The following is a 17657-nucleotide window of genomic DNA, read 5'->3' on the forward strand; positions in this document are numbered from 1 at the left end:
GCATTATTACTCAGACTTAACGTCCTCACACATGCTGATACAAGCATACAAAAGCTCTGGCCCCATGTGTGTGCATCTCACGTTTCTTTCTCTGGTTTTATTACTGTGTGTTTACTATAAATCACTTTGTGACAGCAGGGTTTGTTGAAATTGCCCTGCGAATAAAGGTTGTTTGAATCTATAGATGCATCTGTACATAACCCTTCATACAATAAACGCAGGGCATGTCTGGTTACATAAAATGTGCCCAGGTTTCCAATACATTCTCTGCCATGTTTGCAGGTACGTCTTCAACTCAGCTCTTCATCTTACCAGGTGCTTTGTTAGTGCAACACAAACTATGATGATGAATTCTGAAATTATAATCGACACAATGAAATGAAAAATAAACGCTGATACTGGCAATACAGAATATTAGAGCTGAAATAATTAGCCGTGTTGATTCAGTTCCTAGGACCCTGACAACTGTTATAAGTGATTGATCCTGGAAGATTAAATGTCGCAAAACAATTTTTAAAAAGTTAGCTGTAGCCCTACAGAGAAGATATTTCATTGCTGTGCTTTTCTTTCATTTTTGAATACAGTGATGCTAAATCCAGCAGACTGGACGTAGCAGAGTCCATGGAGCCAGAAAACTGAGCACTTCCTCGACTGTTGAGGTAACTCAATATAGAAATACAGACTTAATGACTAACCAGAATGGATGCAGACGATTAGAGACCTAGGAAATTGGAATCACTAACGATGTCCCTCTGTGCTCCATGTAAATTAACATCCCAAACATGATCAAAACAATACTAGAGTGCATGTAAACATACTAATTATGAAGGACAGGCAAACAGTCAACACTTCTCTCAGGTTGAAGTTGATAGTGAGATAGATAAAACTTCTTACTGAGTATTAAAGAGACAAACAGATAAATACTGAACATATTGAAGAATAAATAGCCCATGTAAACTTGGCTAACAGATTTATCTACTTTGTAATCTCTTTGAAATTGAATGATATTAGATGTGTTGTAGGTCTGGCACTGGTTGGTGGGAGATTTTGGGGTCATGGCACACATGGCATTATGGTTGTTGTTAGCGCAGAACCACAACAACCTATTAATCAACAGCTGCATAGTCCGAGCATGGATCGACCGGATTCCCTTGAGCACCTCATTAATAAAACCCCTCAGGCAGTCTCACAAAGCTGTATTAATTAGTGTGTTGGAATTAAATCAAAATATATCCCCAAGCATTTTTATTTGGGGGGGAAAAACAGCATTACTGCCACAGTAGTCAGTAATAATACAATTCAACGTAGTAAGTCAGGGACAGACTTCACTTGAGTTTCAGAGTTTCACATACATTTACAGTATATAAGTATAAGTACGATAAATGCATTTTCTTCTGCTGTATGCTTGGTATGTGTTTTGTTAATTTGAATCTATTGTCATGTTTTCTTTTTCCAGAAACTACAGCTAAAATATGTAGGGTCATCTTAGATATACAGAAAACTTATCTGGATGGGATTTCTACCAGCTGCTTCCCAAAGGGTCTTCAGTGGTTTAATGCTCTAATCCACCAGTTAATACTGGCTCTCTTTGAGACGGTGAAATTAAATTTGAAATACCCGTAGGCTACAGTTTAAAATCTATCTGGAAACTGCTGCTGAAAAGGGGAGACAGGCTAGTGATCAGGATGGCCTTCTGTTTGAAACCAGTACAGTATATAGACATATCTTCTGATGCTATTGAGACTGAAATGACGTGAAGCTCCCATCTCATCTCACACACCTTTTTGAGTAAATTGCGTGTGTGATTTGAGAGGATAAAACTGGTCGGTCCTTTGTGCTGAATGTGTCTGCCTATGATCCCTTCAGAGCTGGTAACACGACAACGGGAGTCAGACAGGTTACAGTAAAAGTGTAGGTGCTATGTACAGAGGTGTAATTACAGAGTTATTAAGCGCAATACTGATGAGTGTTGTGAATGGGTATATAGAGGTTAGCTGAGGGAACACAGAAGTTGAGTCCTCTGTAGATTTCATGAACTTATTTCATCCAAACATCTGTGCAGGGAGGGGCCCACCGTCTGCCAAAACTTTAATTGCCTGGTTTTCTCAAAGCGAGGTTTCTAGGCAGGTATTCAGCCCAGAACGGCACAGCATGATTATTTGTTTAAATATTGGTATGAAAAATGAGCAGTCAGCAGAGAGACTGAATGATTTTTTAAAAAAAAGATGTGCTAATAAAAATCTTAAAACGTTTTTTTGATCATTTGGTTTGGGTTTTGGTAATGTGTGCACAGAATGACAGATGTCCAATGTTCAGTGGTATAAATAGGTCTGATGCTGAGCCTTCTGGTAGTTGATTCCCATGATTAGAGAAACAATTAACCAGTCAGAGCTAAAATGACAGGATTAGAGATGAAGATGCCAACCTCTTACACAGCTAGCTAGCTAGATTAATTATAAATACCAAGAGAAAAATGTTGGGTGGATCAGGTGGAGACAGCTGTTATAAAGCCTAGGGCAAACCAGTCAAATGCTCTCCAACAATAACAGGGAATAGTCTAACATTGGCAGTAGAAAACTGCCCATGGCAAATGTTGACCAAGCTTAACTGGTCAAACAGTTGACTTAAAAAACAACCTCTGGATAAATAAATTAATTAATTAAATGTGGCAGGCAGTGGCTATTCGAAAGGACAACACAAGAGAGCTTTTCAATTCATTTGTCATGAACTGGAAAACAAAGACGGATCTGACTTTGTAATTTTCTCTCAAGATGTACCAAAGGAGTACTATAGGCTGTTGAAAAAGGTTATATGACTTATGATAGTATAGTAGCATTTTTAAACCAAATTTACAGAGATGACTCCTAAATCAGCATAGTTTTTGATTGCTGTCATTTAAGAATGTTAACCGCTCACTGCAAATGATGTTGCGGCTTTCCTGTCAACTGAAAATCAGTTTACTAGAGTTTATCGGGGTAATAAAATGTTTTTCGGACCACCATTTGGCTTAAAATTCATTCATTTTAGAACCCTGGAAATCTTGACTGTTGTTCGGTCAACAATCTTTTTGAATTAAATTAATTCAAAAAGACTGAATTATTATAGGCAAAATAACCTCACAGCACGGTGTGAAAACTCTAATACACAATGTTTTTTGGTGGGAGGAGAATATCATTGTGGATAACATCAATAAATGAATGCTATTCTCATTATATGCTGAAGTTCTGTCTTTCAGAACGACTCTAACAAAACAGCACCTCACTTCATTCTCAAGCTGAGAAGCTATTTAAAAAGATGTGGCACCACAGTTTGCATTGTATTAGCTCATAGATTTTTCTGTCAGGCATCTGCTCTGAATATCTAACTTACTTATCTCTACTGTGAATATGTGACTGCTGTCCATCAGCTACTGGCCACCGCTGTTTATTAGGAGAACAGGAGGGATGGAGGCTGTCAGACTTGTGTAGGAGGGGCTAAGCTCTATCAATGTTACTGCAATTCCCACTGGCTGCCCATAGAGCTCAATAAAGGTCATTCCTTAGTTTAAGGCACATTATTTGAGAAAAATCTCATGTCAGGGAATTCCCCCTGAGTGTGGGAGAGAGAGCACATCCTGTGCTGCAGTAGATGTCTATTAACGCTATTGCAGTTTCAACTACTCACTGATAGGAGTTATTAAAGTGTTTTAAATTATTTCATTTCACCCTAAGGTAGAATGAAATAATGAAAACGTGCTAAGCCAACAGTGAAAATGTATTTAAATAGAAGACAGAGAAAGGTTTAGAAGGCGTTCGATGATTGCATACAAATGTTTCATTGTTGCATTAGCTAAATGAAAGTTATACTTAATGTATGTAATGTAATGTAATGTAAAGTTCAAAACAAAGCCAGCTGATATTATCAGGAGAATTGGCATAATTGTTGTTAGTTTAGAATAAGCACCATTTGCTACCGATGACAGTTAACTCTGCAGCAGGTTGGTCTGCATTAATGTATTAAACTAAATGAATATAATTATTGATCAAATACAATATATTCTGAATAATATGAGTGTGGAGTGTTTTACAATGAGCAGCATGAGCAAAACAACACCAGGCGTGTCAGTTTGCCTGAACTAAAGAATCCTAACATCTGCAGTTAGATGTTTAAATTTGTCACATGATAAAGTTAAAGATAAGGGGAATGTAAGACACAGATTCAGTAATTGCAATTGTAATAGTGATTTGGAATACATGGGAAGGTTTAGTTGAGAAAGGGATTTAAATAAGATCATTCATATTTCATCAATCAAAAATGGCATGATTAAGCAAATACTGGCACCTCCCCTGAATCATATTGAGATTAGGATAAGATAAATTACCTGCTACTATAAGATTGGTCTGCTAGCTACAACCCACAAGCAAATGATTAAGTGTGGTGTTATATGATGGGCAAGTTCCAAGATAAGTAATTTACAATATTAAAATATTTCACAGGAAAAGGAATTTTTAAATAAAAGAGTTAAATTATTAGCTTTCTTATTTCACATATGCCTGGAGAATACTGAAAAATTAACAGAGTGTTTGTCTTTAAGTTGGTTTAAAAGCTTAAGGAGCTGAAGTTACACCCCTGCTGTCAATGCAGCAAGGTATAGAGTTAAATACAGAGGTGGGTAAACTGTATTTTGGTTGAGAGCATAAGGCGTTAATGTTCAGTCTACCATTTCAGGCTTTGACATCATCAGCTGGGTTATCACCTGGAACACCCGGTGTTTGTTAGCTGTTGTTTTCAGACACCTCTACTTGCTGCTAATGATGGTTTAAAGTAGAACTGGAGGCTTAAAATAGCATGTATGCCTGTAACTTTTGTGAAGTGACTACTTATTGACATGTAAAGGAATTGTATGATAATGTATTCTAATGTATTGAATATACTGAACAAATTTTAAAAAAGCTTCACCATCCAGACATCAATACATTTTCTTCCTTCTCTCTCAGTAAATCTGCTTCCAAAAGCCTTATTAGCTACTGAGAACTATTAAAGTCTTCCTTATTAACTGCAAAAGTGTGTTCTTTAACTAAAATACCTCACTTACACACTACCAATGTAACTCTGTGGATGCAATTTATGCGTGCAAATCACTGTTTCCTTTGCCTGGACAGGTCGTCAAAATGAATGAAGTGAGCCGGTCAGTGGAATTTTTCCACTCAAAACTCAATTCAGACAAGATGTGAGAAAAGTTGCATGCTGATGTGTTTCTCAGAGTGTCAGGAGAGCCACTGCCAGGAGAATGCGACACAGCAGGGCTGACAGCTCCATCATAAAGCTCCCCAGCCAGTCGTCAATCACTCAGCAAGGCTCCCGTCGGCCATGGTGCTCTAGAAGATGAGCAGGCGTGCAGACACACACACACACACACACACAATAGCAAAGAACACACAAACACCATGGCAGGAGACCACTTCGCCACACACTTCTGGGAGATTTCCAACTAAGCCTGGCAGACTTGTTACAACTTCAATCAAACTGAACTTGTGGTTGTTGCTAAAAACATGTCGGTCACAACCATTGGATTTTCAGAACTGACTGTGAACCTCTGAACAATACGCACTCAGAATAACACATATGATCCTAAGTCTCTTCCATCACATGAACAAACACTCACTCATAGACCACCATGACGTACTGTACATGCACACACAGACACACCATGACAAATATACCCACACCATGATGAAAGCCTCCTCTCCCAGTTGTGATTACTCTCTCACCTGAGCTTTATGCCTCCCAGGAAGATGTGGGAGTAATCCAGCTCAACAGTTTTGTCCAGAGCCAGAATCTAATGCATTACATGTACATCACATAGCTGGCAGAAAAGTCCTTTTTAAGGGTAAAACAAAAGTAAAAACGTAAAATAAAATATTAAAGCTAAAAAGTATCTGGGACAGAAATTAAAAAGCATAAAAGATCACTGGGGAATGCCTCTATGCCGTATTTGCATCCTTTTTTTCTGATGTACCTCAGAAGAGGTGTCATCTAGGTGTGTGCGCACAGGTTGTGTGTGAGTGTTTATATAATTTATTATTAACTACAAGAAGGCAGAATAGTTCAATTAAAATGTAGGTAAAACAGTCCACAGAGGATATGCTGTTTAAAAGAATGAAGCGCAAAGAAAAAATAACTTTGCATTCTGCGGCATAATATGAAAGACTCATTATTGAGTCATTATTGAGAGACATTGTTATATCAAGGGTTATGATTATTCTTCTTCCAGTATGAGTATTCATTCAAAAAAGTAAGAGAGCAGTGCAAGCTAAAGAACAATATGCTAGAGGATCTGATTTTACATTTAAATTAGGGGATTTTGTATGTTATGTAAAGAAGTATAGAACAAAAAAACAATATTATCAAAAATAAATGTTAAATTCATAAAATGTATTGGCATGTGTAAACGTGAGATGTCTGATGATCATTATTTGCAGCAGCTGTGGTCAAACTGGTGAGCATGTGAGAGCTCTTCAACTGATTCTCCTTCACATGTGGCTGAAGGTCAGATAAAACCACAGTGTCTGTCATTGAACACTGGCCAAGGTGCCCTGTACCAGTTACCAATTTGGTACTACTTTATGCTAACGTAACAAATAGGTTGGTATCTATCAAGAGTCCATGCCAAATACAAAAACAGAAACAACAAAACAAACCCACAGCACTCAGGCAGGGCTCCAACTAACAATTATTTTCAGTGTTGATCAATCTGCAGATTGTTGTTATGATTATTACAATAAGCAAAGAACAGCGTCTTTGCTTATTGTTGTGTCCTGTCTTAAACCACAAGATATTCAATTTACTCTTTCTATGATAAAGAAATTCAGTATATCACATTTGAGAACATGGAACCAGAGAATATCAGTTATCAGTTAACAGTTCATTGATTCTGCACACTGGTGGCAGCATGCGACATGTGACAATACATCAATAAATGTTTTACAATTCTTTGATTTACCCTTATTATCCACCATCATTATTCTTACACTTTCTTGATGAAGAGGATGGTGCACTGTATCTCGTAGGTTTACTCATGTAGTACAGCAACAGTCAGAGCCGTCTTCTCTGTAAGATGCAGTCACATGTTGGCCACCCTCTTGCTCTCCAGGGAACATGTCAGTATCTCAACAGCAGTCCAGCAACACTTGAAAAAGAGACAGTCCACCCCCGATCCAAGTCTAGTTCCAGAACCGCTGATGTGCATTGAGGTGAGCTCAATACTATTTATCCACTTGGATATATCTACTTATATTGGCTCCAGCGTAGTTTGGCCTCTTCCCAGTAGAAATATGACATTCCAAGTCCCGAGGGAGAGTTTTGTAGCTAGGGATCACATCCTTTGCCTGGCACACACAGCAAACCTTACAGGCTTACCTGGTGGCAATCTTACATTACTCCTTAACAAGACCCCATGGGTATAGGCTCGGCCGCCAGGTGCATCAGGTCCCCTCACTTGGGAGTTCTTACCAGGAACCCTTACCCCCCAACTATGCCACAACCAGGGTCATGTGGCACAAACAACCCGTTGGAATAAAGAGGTAATTCTCTAGAGGGTATAATTGGATCACTCTCAAAAACAGGGAGAAAGTGGTAATTTAATGATAAAGAACAGTGCATGTATGCTGCATCATTACTGTATGTGTTATGTATCATCAACAACTGTAAACAGCTACTGTAGAGCAACCCAATGAAAGATGATGCTGCCACACAACATAGGGCCGATATTCTTACATCTTACCCATCAGAAATACTTATATTTCAAATGATGGTTTAAAATTAATGTAGGTTTCCAAAGTGGAAAACTACATTTCTTTTCTCCAGCAGCATAAGTGGTTGGCAAATTTGAGGATTCAACAAAGACTTTCATTAATTTACCCCAGACAACAATTTGTTTTCTGCTAAAGTGGCTGTGAGAGTGGACAAACTTTGCAGCCAAAGTACAAATGAGATGCAACTTTATTGATTTGTGTGGGTAAAGTAGGGTCACTGCAACAAAGACAGAGCTACAGAAAAAACAAGAACTGACACAACATACTTAGGATAACAAATAATCACAGCAAAATGAGCATACTGTAAAACTAACAGAATGATCCTCAACACAAGCTTACAATACAGCAGTCACTCTGCTCTTTGTCTGCTTCAAAAGTTTCTCTAAAGGTACCTCCAGTCTAAATTTCATCAGCTCTTCTGAATAAGACTCTAAAATGCTGTCTATATCTTGTCATTCTCTTGTGGCCTCAGAGTGATGGACAGTATTCTGAATCCAGTTTCTCAAATTACCCTTTCTTTCAGCTTAATTGAGTTTTAAAAAACCTCACTAGGCATGGCAGGGGGATAGCTGGTCCCTGGAGACCACAGCCAGACTAAGAATGTGAAATTCATCGTCTGCAGTAAAAAGGTCATCTGGAAGTTTCAGCATCAATTACACCCAATAGTAATCATTCTCATAAGATTCACTCTGTTTCCGTAAACACAATACGTGGTGATAATAAGACCTGTATATCACTGCAATTAACCTTGGAGTCATTTTCTAAAATTATGACTGTCTGTCAAATGTAATGAAGATGTGGAGCTGATTCACATTCTATCATTAAAACAGGCTTATAATATTCACACAATCTCAATCCAGCCACTACACCTTTGCCCTCTCCATACGGTCTTTTTCAGCATTCACATGGCATGTTGACTTGATTGAAGCCTATGCCTAACCAATTACCATTAAGTGGAATATAAAACTCTTCATAGAAAAAATGCATAGAGGCTGGTCTTTTTGTTCGGCAGTAGTATCTCAATCTATTGGTATTATTCTATGACCTGCAAATCTACTGGAGGTGTCCGAAGATCAGGACAGGAAATGCATTTTTTCCTAAAATAAAGAGAACAAGACAAAATAAATATGAACAGACACTGCTGCAAATATCACGGTCACTGGTTGTTATTTGTTATTTCTGACTGGTTGTCAAGAGCAGCTTTTACGTAACATGAGCCTGCCAGAGGGCAGATGCCAAGGGAAGTGAGTTAAAGCAGAGGAGAGTGGCATGCTGCTGCAAACACACCTTTCTTTGGAGACCATGACAATATCTGATAATCCTCATCCATGAAGTATTTTTTGGTTTAGTCTTTTTTTGTGTCTATTTGTTAATCGAAATGAACTGAAGCCAATGTTGAGATCTGTGCAGATCTGCTGATATAAGAAGAAGAAGACCAGAGTGGATGAGGCAGCTAACCACACAGTCAAGGGCGCGACCAGGTGCTACCAACAAATTGTGCCATGACACTACTTTGACAGTGCTTTCACAAAACTCTACTATCCTTAGATGAAAGTACATGCGCAAGAAGATGTCAGACAAATTGAGTTGTGTCTGGCTAACAGTCAGACAATTATATGAATAGCTAAAAGACACCAAAACGGCACATTAAACAATATGTGTCATTTTGTGTAATAGTTATGGCAACGACTGCTTCCTGAGAGCAGTATGGCAGGTTACCTATTTATTTGTAGTGGTTCCATTAATAAGGAGTGCCATCCACAGCTGTTAACAGAGACCCTGGGGAGTACTGCCGGGGAAAGACCCTTTTGGGAAAGACCTTTGTGTCCCAGAAAGTAAAGAGATTTGCAACGTGGCCCACATGTCATGAGCAGATAGCATATTGTTAATGGTACTGAGGAGCAAGGACAAAACCAGCATCTGACCAGACAAAGTGACATTTGCTCGTATGTTTACATGCTGTCTAATCTGCTGCAGCTGAGCAGCTACAGTAATTAGCCATTGAGTCTGATATTAGCAGTGCAGTTATTGTTTGTTTTGCTGCTCATAAGACCGGGTATGGTGCAGGACAAGATGTTCATGTTTTCAAGATCAATAAGGACACTTCAATGGGAAAGCTATTGTGGGTTGTTGTTCAATGTCTGTGGCTCTTGTGTTGTGTATCAGGCTGCTGTCCGGGTCATTGTGACTGTCTGTTCTGCCTATGATAGAACACTGAGGTTACTGCAAGTGAGTGTATTGATTTCCTGTATTAAAATAAGGTCTTCACCTGTGTAGAAAAATACCAGTTTTTGTCTATGTTACAGTAGAAATTGTATAATTGTAAAGGTAACAGTAGAAACTAGGGCACCATCATGAAAAGCCTTATCCAATGCTCCACTCCAAGTTCAGATGGACTTGGAGTGTAAAGAGACGTGGTTTTGTATTCCGTCTTTCCGGCAGTTCCTTACCATTCACTTGAAGAGTGTGGGTCTGAAAAAGTTTCTCGTAGCCATCGGCATGACAGGTGTAGTTGGCCATGTGGGTCGTGGTCACCTTGGTGATATACAGAGAGCCATCATCTCCAAAGTCCTACCAAAGGGAGAAAGTGAAAAAGGAAAAAAAAAAAAAAAACTCTTAATGACTTTGAGAAAGTAATGGTGGTTGTACTTGTTACTACAATGCAGCACTGATGGTTGAAGCTGTTTAAAGTTGGTGATGAATGGTTTCAATGGGAATGCAACAAGCCTACAGTGTGTAGATGAGAAGATAAACATGTTTCATAGCATAGGAAATGAAAAACATAACAATAGTCCAAAAAGGCACATTTCAGAGCAATGTCCATTAATCTAAGTCAAAAGTTAAAGTCATTTGGTGCCACAGAAAACGAATGAAGAAAATAACTGTCAAAATCCCAGTTAAGAAAAATTGTTTTCTGGTACATGTTATTTTTTCCAATCAGATGGAAGTAATCTGATGGAAAGGGACTGAGGCTATAATTGATCAGTGTTGAAATTACACGGTGTTAGCGGCTGCAGACACACAGTCAATCAAAAAAACATCAAATATTTCAAATATTATTGTCCCTGAAAATGTCAAAATGCCAGTTGGATACCCTATGGTTATCATGCACGTCCCACAAATACACAAAACATGTTGCACCAATTCTCATGTGGCCTGTTTAAAAGAAACAACACAATGTAATTAAAACAAAACCTATCCATGATGTTAACTTATATAGAGCCAACTGAAACATGATTAATTCATGCTGTGTTGTGATTATTAAGCCAGTGAACACAAAAAGAATGGTGCTGGGCAAGAAAAGAGAGCAAACAGAAGAATAAATTACTGAGCTGTAGCACAGAAGCCCCCAAAGCTAATGAGCCCGTGGTTTGCCGGTGTGATGAATCCGTCTGGCAAAGATCAAATGTGAGCCACCCTGTTAAGATCATCACAAGTCACTACTTAAGGTTGTATGATATTTTTAAACAGTAAATAAACTGCATGAAAAAATGGGGTCTGATTGTTTCCAATACAATATCAATTTCTTCTGGGTCCGTATTTTTCAAACTGATAAAAGATGCACTTTGGACATAAATGAGAGATAAAAGTAAACATTTTTAGCCCTCAGTCCTATTAGCAAACTTAAGAATATGAGTTATTTGTCAAATCACCTGACTGGATCTTAAGTACAGAGATAGAGACAAACATATACTTCTGAGAAATATGTTTTGGATTGTCTGTATAATATGGCAGTGATTAATATAATTTTTTATGAGTTTGTTCGCAGTCACTTTCAATTTAAGTTTAATATATGCACTTTTCTTTATTAGAGGAAAATTGTCATTACCCACTCATCAAAATTCACATTACATGTTATGATGATAGCCATTTTAGATCACTACTGTAACTTAATCAAGTGATTATATTAGTAATCAGGGACTACTAAGAAAAACTGTAGACTGTGCTTACAATAACAGGTTTGCACAGCAGCGTTCTCCAGCACTCAGCCTTCATTAGGGTTTCTTCATTGCCCACGAACTTGATGAAAGGCAAAATGTGTTTACTTCTGATTGCTACCATACATTGAAAATATCATTCAGAAATCAATTAGTGATGTGAACTTTTGAAAATCCATGCATCTGCTTGCTATCCCGATATTTTGTTTTAATTAAAAAGGAAAAACAAACAAACACACACACACAAAAAAAACACTCAGCACTAATTACCAGTCCTCCTTTACCATTTCACATCACATCTTTACTGGCTGTTTACATCCTGGCCTGGAGCCTCACCTTTAAATGTCTACAGACAAACGAGGAGTCTGGCACGATGTTTACAGGCATGCAGTGTGTTTATCAGTTCGTCCTGGTTTCCTCCTAACCTACGAGTTCAGTAACGGCTCGGGCTGAGTGAAGCGTCAGAGCTTCACAATATGAGGGGAAATCGATGGTGCATTTTGGCCCCTTGGGCTGAGAGCATATTGTGTCACATTCTTAAATGAAAAATGAATGGGGGGAAAAATGAAACTCAGAGGGGTGGAACGAGCCACGGCGGAGGCTGTCGACATGATTCCTCCACCTCACCTCACCACCCTCACCTCAGCTATCAGCAGCACCCAGCACCCAGCTCTCTGCAGACAAAGCAGGCCAGTATATGGCTACTCACAGGGAAGAGAGACAAGGGCAGGTAGAGGTGGATTTACAAATAGGCCATAGCCCTCAAGAAACTATAATTAATAAAGCTGTCAGTGCCAGGTCACCTCTGAAAGGACACTAAAGAGCCACCTCATTGGACAGCTAACCTCTGTTAGTGACGAGGCATTTCAGAAAATGGCCGTTGAAGAAGTTTCCACCCTGGGCTTATGAAACTTTGTGAGAGGGACACAATATGTTATGTGAAAATAGCCTGCGGTGTGTACAAAAAGTGACAGAAACGTCTTTCCAAAACACAACTAAAAATAGTGGGTAGTATGACGTTAAAGGCTGGTTCACCCAAAGAACACTGATCCCTAGAGGTAATTAGCCACAGAGGCAGTTTCAGTTTGCACATGTTTTCAGATTTCTGCCACCTCCATCCAAATATAACAGAGTCATTTTATTTGTGGCACTCAAGTTTCAATTCTCAACTCAGAGAAATCATTTCCTAATCTTGGTGTCAAGCTTTAATTTTAAAGAAAGTTTTCTGGTTTGTCTACGAGTGTAAACCTTTAAGAGTAAGACGATGTAAGGGGATATTCTATAATGTTTAAATGTCAACAAACAAAACAAAACCAGCAATATACTGATCCCACTAACAATTAGTATCTGTGTATCCAGAGCCTGATGTTTTTCCCCTGCGTCATAAATCTGCATTGTTGCCTAGAAGATTTAAAAACACAAATGAGCCAAATCGTTGCACTGCATGACATGATCCTTCATTACTATAAACACAGACACTTATTTTCTCTTTTTCCCATCTGTTTTTTAAACAATTACTGTTATATGTTTGCAATAATTCGCAATAATTTGCATTTGAAACCCTGCTTAACACCTCACTAGCTTTGTGGGCTTTTCATGAATGAAAAAAAAAATGGAGGAAAGCAATGTCAGTCTGTGGAGACAAAAAAACAAACAAAAGAAAAATCTGCCTACCTTGGATGGGATCTGTTGGGGAGAGAAACAGGTCAAACATTCAGTGTTGTTCAATAAAAGCATTAAGGCATCAGACAGGTGACCACACTGCTGCTGTTATGGTCAGAGATGAATGAAATGTTACAGACAAAGTAAACTATACACATATCTCATCGTAAATCCAGTGGTTCACTAGACTACATGAGTGTAGAGTGTGACGATATGACTGATTTTAAAATACAAAAACATTCTTGATAGAAGTTGGCAATATAATGGTCACTGTGATTCACTATTGATGTGTTATCTGCTGCATTATGTGACACAGCTTTACTTATTTATCCTGGACACAGCAGACTGCATCACACCAGGTGGTACAAAGGGGTGGTATCAAATTAATGTAGATATTATAAATAATCACATACATTTAATGTTACAAATGGTACATCTCTACAATAGAGAGATAATGTGAAAGTCACCAGAATACGGCACCAAAGCATTATGGGAGATAAACACACCTATTCCAGTGGACAAGATAAGAAAGGAGAAGAAAGATTCAGCTCAGATTGTACTGCTGCTACATTATATCTATTCTGTTGAATAGCCGCAGTCTTCAAAACACATTTCCCATTTTTAATAATTCCATATTTTTTCACGACTGAATTCAAAGATTTTGTTACTAAATCAGATTTTTACAATGACCTTGCAAGTGGACTTACAGTTTTACCATGACTGTAGCTGATTTGTACAAACTTTCACATTGTTGGATTTCCAAACTTTTTAAGTATTATAAAATATCAAATGCATGTTTCATCTTTGAAACCACGGAATCGGCATCCTGCAAACATGAATGTGCATGTGCACACACACTCACCACACGACTGTGCCTTTGGCTCGGCCACTCAGGGAGGATTGAAGTACTGACAGCTTTGGCTGATGATGCAATAGCCAGCAACTGTTAACTTCATGGAATTACAGTAAGCTGCTTTGTCAAAAATTGAGAGCCTCTATTGAACTGTGGGATACACGCACACCACTGGGATTAATGCGTGATTCATAAGTCTGAATGTCGACTAAATTTCTGAAATAACCACATTCTAAACTGGGAAGGCCTGCAAGATTAGAAAGCATAAACCTCCCATGTGTACTCACCTGAATATGACTCTAATTAAGGCTGGCAGTGGATACTCACAAATATTAACAGCCAGCAATTATACATAAATTGTCTGCAAGGCAATTTAGAATTAGTCTGTGGATGCCAGGTGCAGATGAAATCCATTCTCCTCTGTGGAAGGAACAACAATGATTGACTGGAAGTCTGAGTGCCAAAAATAAATCTGGATTAAGCCGCTGTTGGTGTGCTGCTTTAGAGTTCCATGGGTAGTTTGTCTTCGTGCTGCATGGTTTGCACACAATTTTGTGATGAATCACTAGAGACTGTTAGCAATGTACTGATTCACTTGCTGGTGGTGTTCTGTGTTAGTGCAGCTGCTCTGGAGGGACTAGCAGAAGTTGTAAACTCAAGCTTTGTTAGATACCAACAAAAAAAAAAATCAAATCTGACAATCTCAGACCTCCAGGGTCAAAGTACAGTGAGTTCTCTCAGTCTGTGGAGACAGATTAGTCCCTGTAGAAGTTTCAGTCTCACTTCATGAAGCTGCACTGGCATTGACTCAACCTGCTGCATGTACCATAGAGATAGATCAAGTGTAATTTTATGCAACTACATTAAACAACAGGCAATATAAAGATCCTGTGGGTACCAAAGTGGTTCAAGTTAATTAAAATGCAAAGTCGCATCCTTCGTTCTGCTCTGTTGTGTCTATGATGTATAACTCAGGCTATGAGTTCTATCGACTGAAATCAAATTTTGATGTTTTCTCCAGGAGTAAGGGACCAACACAGCTTGTTCTTCTTTCCAGTGTCTCAGTAAATGGAAAAAAAAGATTGTATTAACCCACAGTGAAAGGGTGGGAAAAAAGAGGTAAAATTATAGCAATGCCTAACCATTTTAAAAGATGGGGTTCTATATTATTCCACACATTAATGAACTTCACATAAAGTTGAACAGCAGTTGGCAACAGAGGCTTTCAATCCTGCTGTGACATTTGAATTGAAAGTACACCTGTGTGAGAGCTGTCTTTAGTCACCTGGAAACTGATGACTGTGTATCAAGTGCCGACAAAGACCACCCCTGGTCAGGACAATGACGTCTGCTATGTGTTCTGAGGCAGTATCAGGAAATGAAACAAAATTTAGTAAAAAAGAGGTCTAGGAAAAAAATATATATATATTTTAAAGATCAAAGCTTGTAGTTACCTTAAAATACCTTGCACATCTCTTTTTTTTCAACCATAAATCCTCTAAAAAAATATTCAGAGCGTTTGAGAAATAATCTGACTTGACATGTATTCGTTTGTGACACCCAGCATTTGCGTACATCCTTTTTCACCATGAATTCCTTAAAAGCTTTCATAATGTATAATAGAAAAGGACCGAAACGGTGGAAAAGCTGTTCACTCTCATCTCCACGGCCTGAAAATCACCTCATGGCGTCGGCGCCGCCCCTTTATGGGAATCACACCTCACCAACAACCAGAACCAGCGCTCTAGTTTAGAGCCAGTTGATGGTGCCAAGGATGACTGGCGACAGCTGGGCGCCTCTTACTCATTTTAAGGGTCATCAACATTTAATGTTACATTAGTGGCTTCGCTGGGTCTCCCTTTATCTACTGCGACAGTGTTGACTTAATTATGCACAGCAGTATCACAGTCATCTTGGCCAGCACTGACACACACAGAGGAAAAGGGTAAAGTGAAGGAGGTCTGCCTTTCCTGTACCTTACCACATAAGTGTCCTTGCTCCTTTTGATGTGGATGAAAGTGACACAGAGGGCTGTCTGTGGCTGTGGTTGAGGATTAACACACGCACATACACAGACGGACACATACACATATACGGTCTTTCACCGAGTTGTAAAAGTAGGTCCTTTCTCTAGGGCTGAACCCCTTCGGTATCCCCCCTTCATCTTTCTCCTTTGTCTGAAATCCCTGTCCCTCCCAGCATTTTCTAAACATAGACAGCAAGAACACAAACTGACATCCTGGATTACTGTCAGACCTACAATACAAAGCCAGAGCCAACAGTCAAAAAAAAAAATGTGCTGACAATCTGAGCCACTGCCAAAAAAATAAAGTTGAACTATTATGAGAAAGAAATATTGGGTGAAATTATGTGAAATTTACAGCTCCTGCAAGAAAGGGGCCGACTTTGAAATGGTCGTTAAGAATTGATGATCCTTCACAACCTGAAAATGCAATAATTAGACCTGTGCACTGCAAATGTTGGAACCGTTATAAATCGTTATAAAACTATAAATCGTGATGTATCTATCTACCTATCAATGTATTTATATGTCCACTGCGGATCCCTTTATCCATCCCTTTTATCTACTACTGTATATATGTGTAAACAATAAATCAGAGAGTAAGGTGACCGGCTCTTACATTGATGTCTTCCAGGTTCAGTGAGTTTAGATACTGATGGTTTCTCTTCCACAATATAGGAGGCCTCCCCTCTCCGGTGATAGCACAAGTCAACACGGCGCTCTGGCCAACCGTTACAGTGGTGATGCTCACTTTCTGGTCATCTGGAAGGGTGAGCAGGTACACATCTGATGACGAGAAGAAGAAATAGTTAACGTTAGATGAGAAGGCACCTGACTGAATTTAAGTTTTGAGACATTAAATGAAACTGCTGGCAACAACTGCAAGTAAGTTCGCATGAAGAAGGGAAGAGAATGGCTCCCTATACTGAAATTGAAATTTGATGAACCTCTCTTCCTTCCAACAGCTCATAATTCAGAGGAATAAACTCACTGAGAGACTTCACAAAGCAAGAATTCAAGTTTTGCCCTCACTTTTCTCTTAATGAACCCTGAAAACAAGTGTACAGACAGTCTCAATTATCTGCTGTTGTGCTAGAGAGGCAGATGTTTGTTTTTTTTTTGGTTAAAGATGCACTGAGGCAGCACAATTATAACAATTTGCAAAGTAATGGGAAGGAATTAAGTTAAATGTTCTGTAAATACTTTGCATAATTTATGTAGTGATACTATAATGGAACTTTTACTCTGTCTATTGGTCTCTCTCAGGACCCTGGGTCCACCAACAGACACTTTTGGGAGGTAGCAATGCTGCTGGTCTAAGCATGCTGCTTTGTATATAGAAGCTGAAATTGTTTTAACATGCTCAGTGTTCTGAGAGTTTAAAACAA

General features: G+C 38.8%; 1 protein-coding gene across 4 annotated transcripts in view; it reads right to left on the minus strand.

The window, feature by feature from the left end:
* fstl5 (follistatin-like 5) overlaps positions 1-17657 on the minus strand; it is a 163141-nt gene that overhangs the window by 35607 nt on the left and 109877 nt on the right. For 2 of the 4 annotated variants that reach the window (XM_019260614.2, XM_019260615.2), the window contains 3 exons: positions 16889-17055; positions 13406-13417; positions 10244-10364 (listed from right to left, as the gene is read on the minus strand). In XM_019260614.2, coding sequence (XP_019116159.1) covers positions 10244-10364; positions 13406-13417; positions 16889-17055 — 300 coding nt within the window. The remainder of the gene's footprint in view (positions 1-10243; positions 10365-13405; positions 13418-16888; positions 17056-17657) is intronic. The other 2 variants (XM_027280893.1, XM_027280892.1) reach the window with 1 other exon arrangement.

The sequence above is a fragment of the Larimichthys crocea genome, chromosome VII, assembly GCF_000972845.2.
Source record: "Larimichthys crocea isolate SSNF chromosome VII, L_crocea_2.0, whole genome shotgun sequence".
In the NCBI taxonomy this organism is placed as follows: domain Eukaryota; kingdom Metazoa; phylum Chordata; class Actinopteri; family Sciaenidae; genus Larimichthys; species Larimichthys crocea.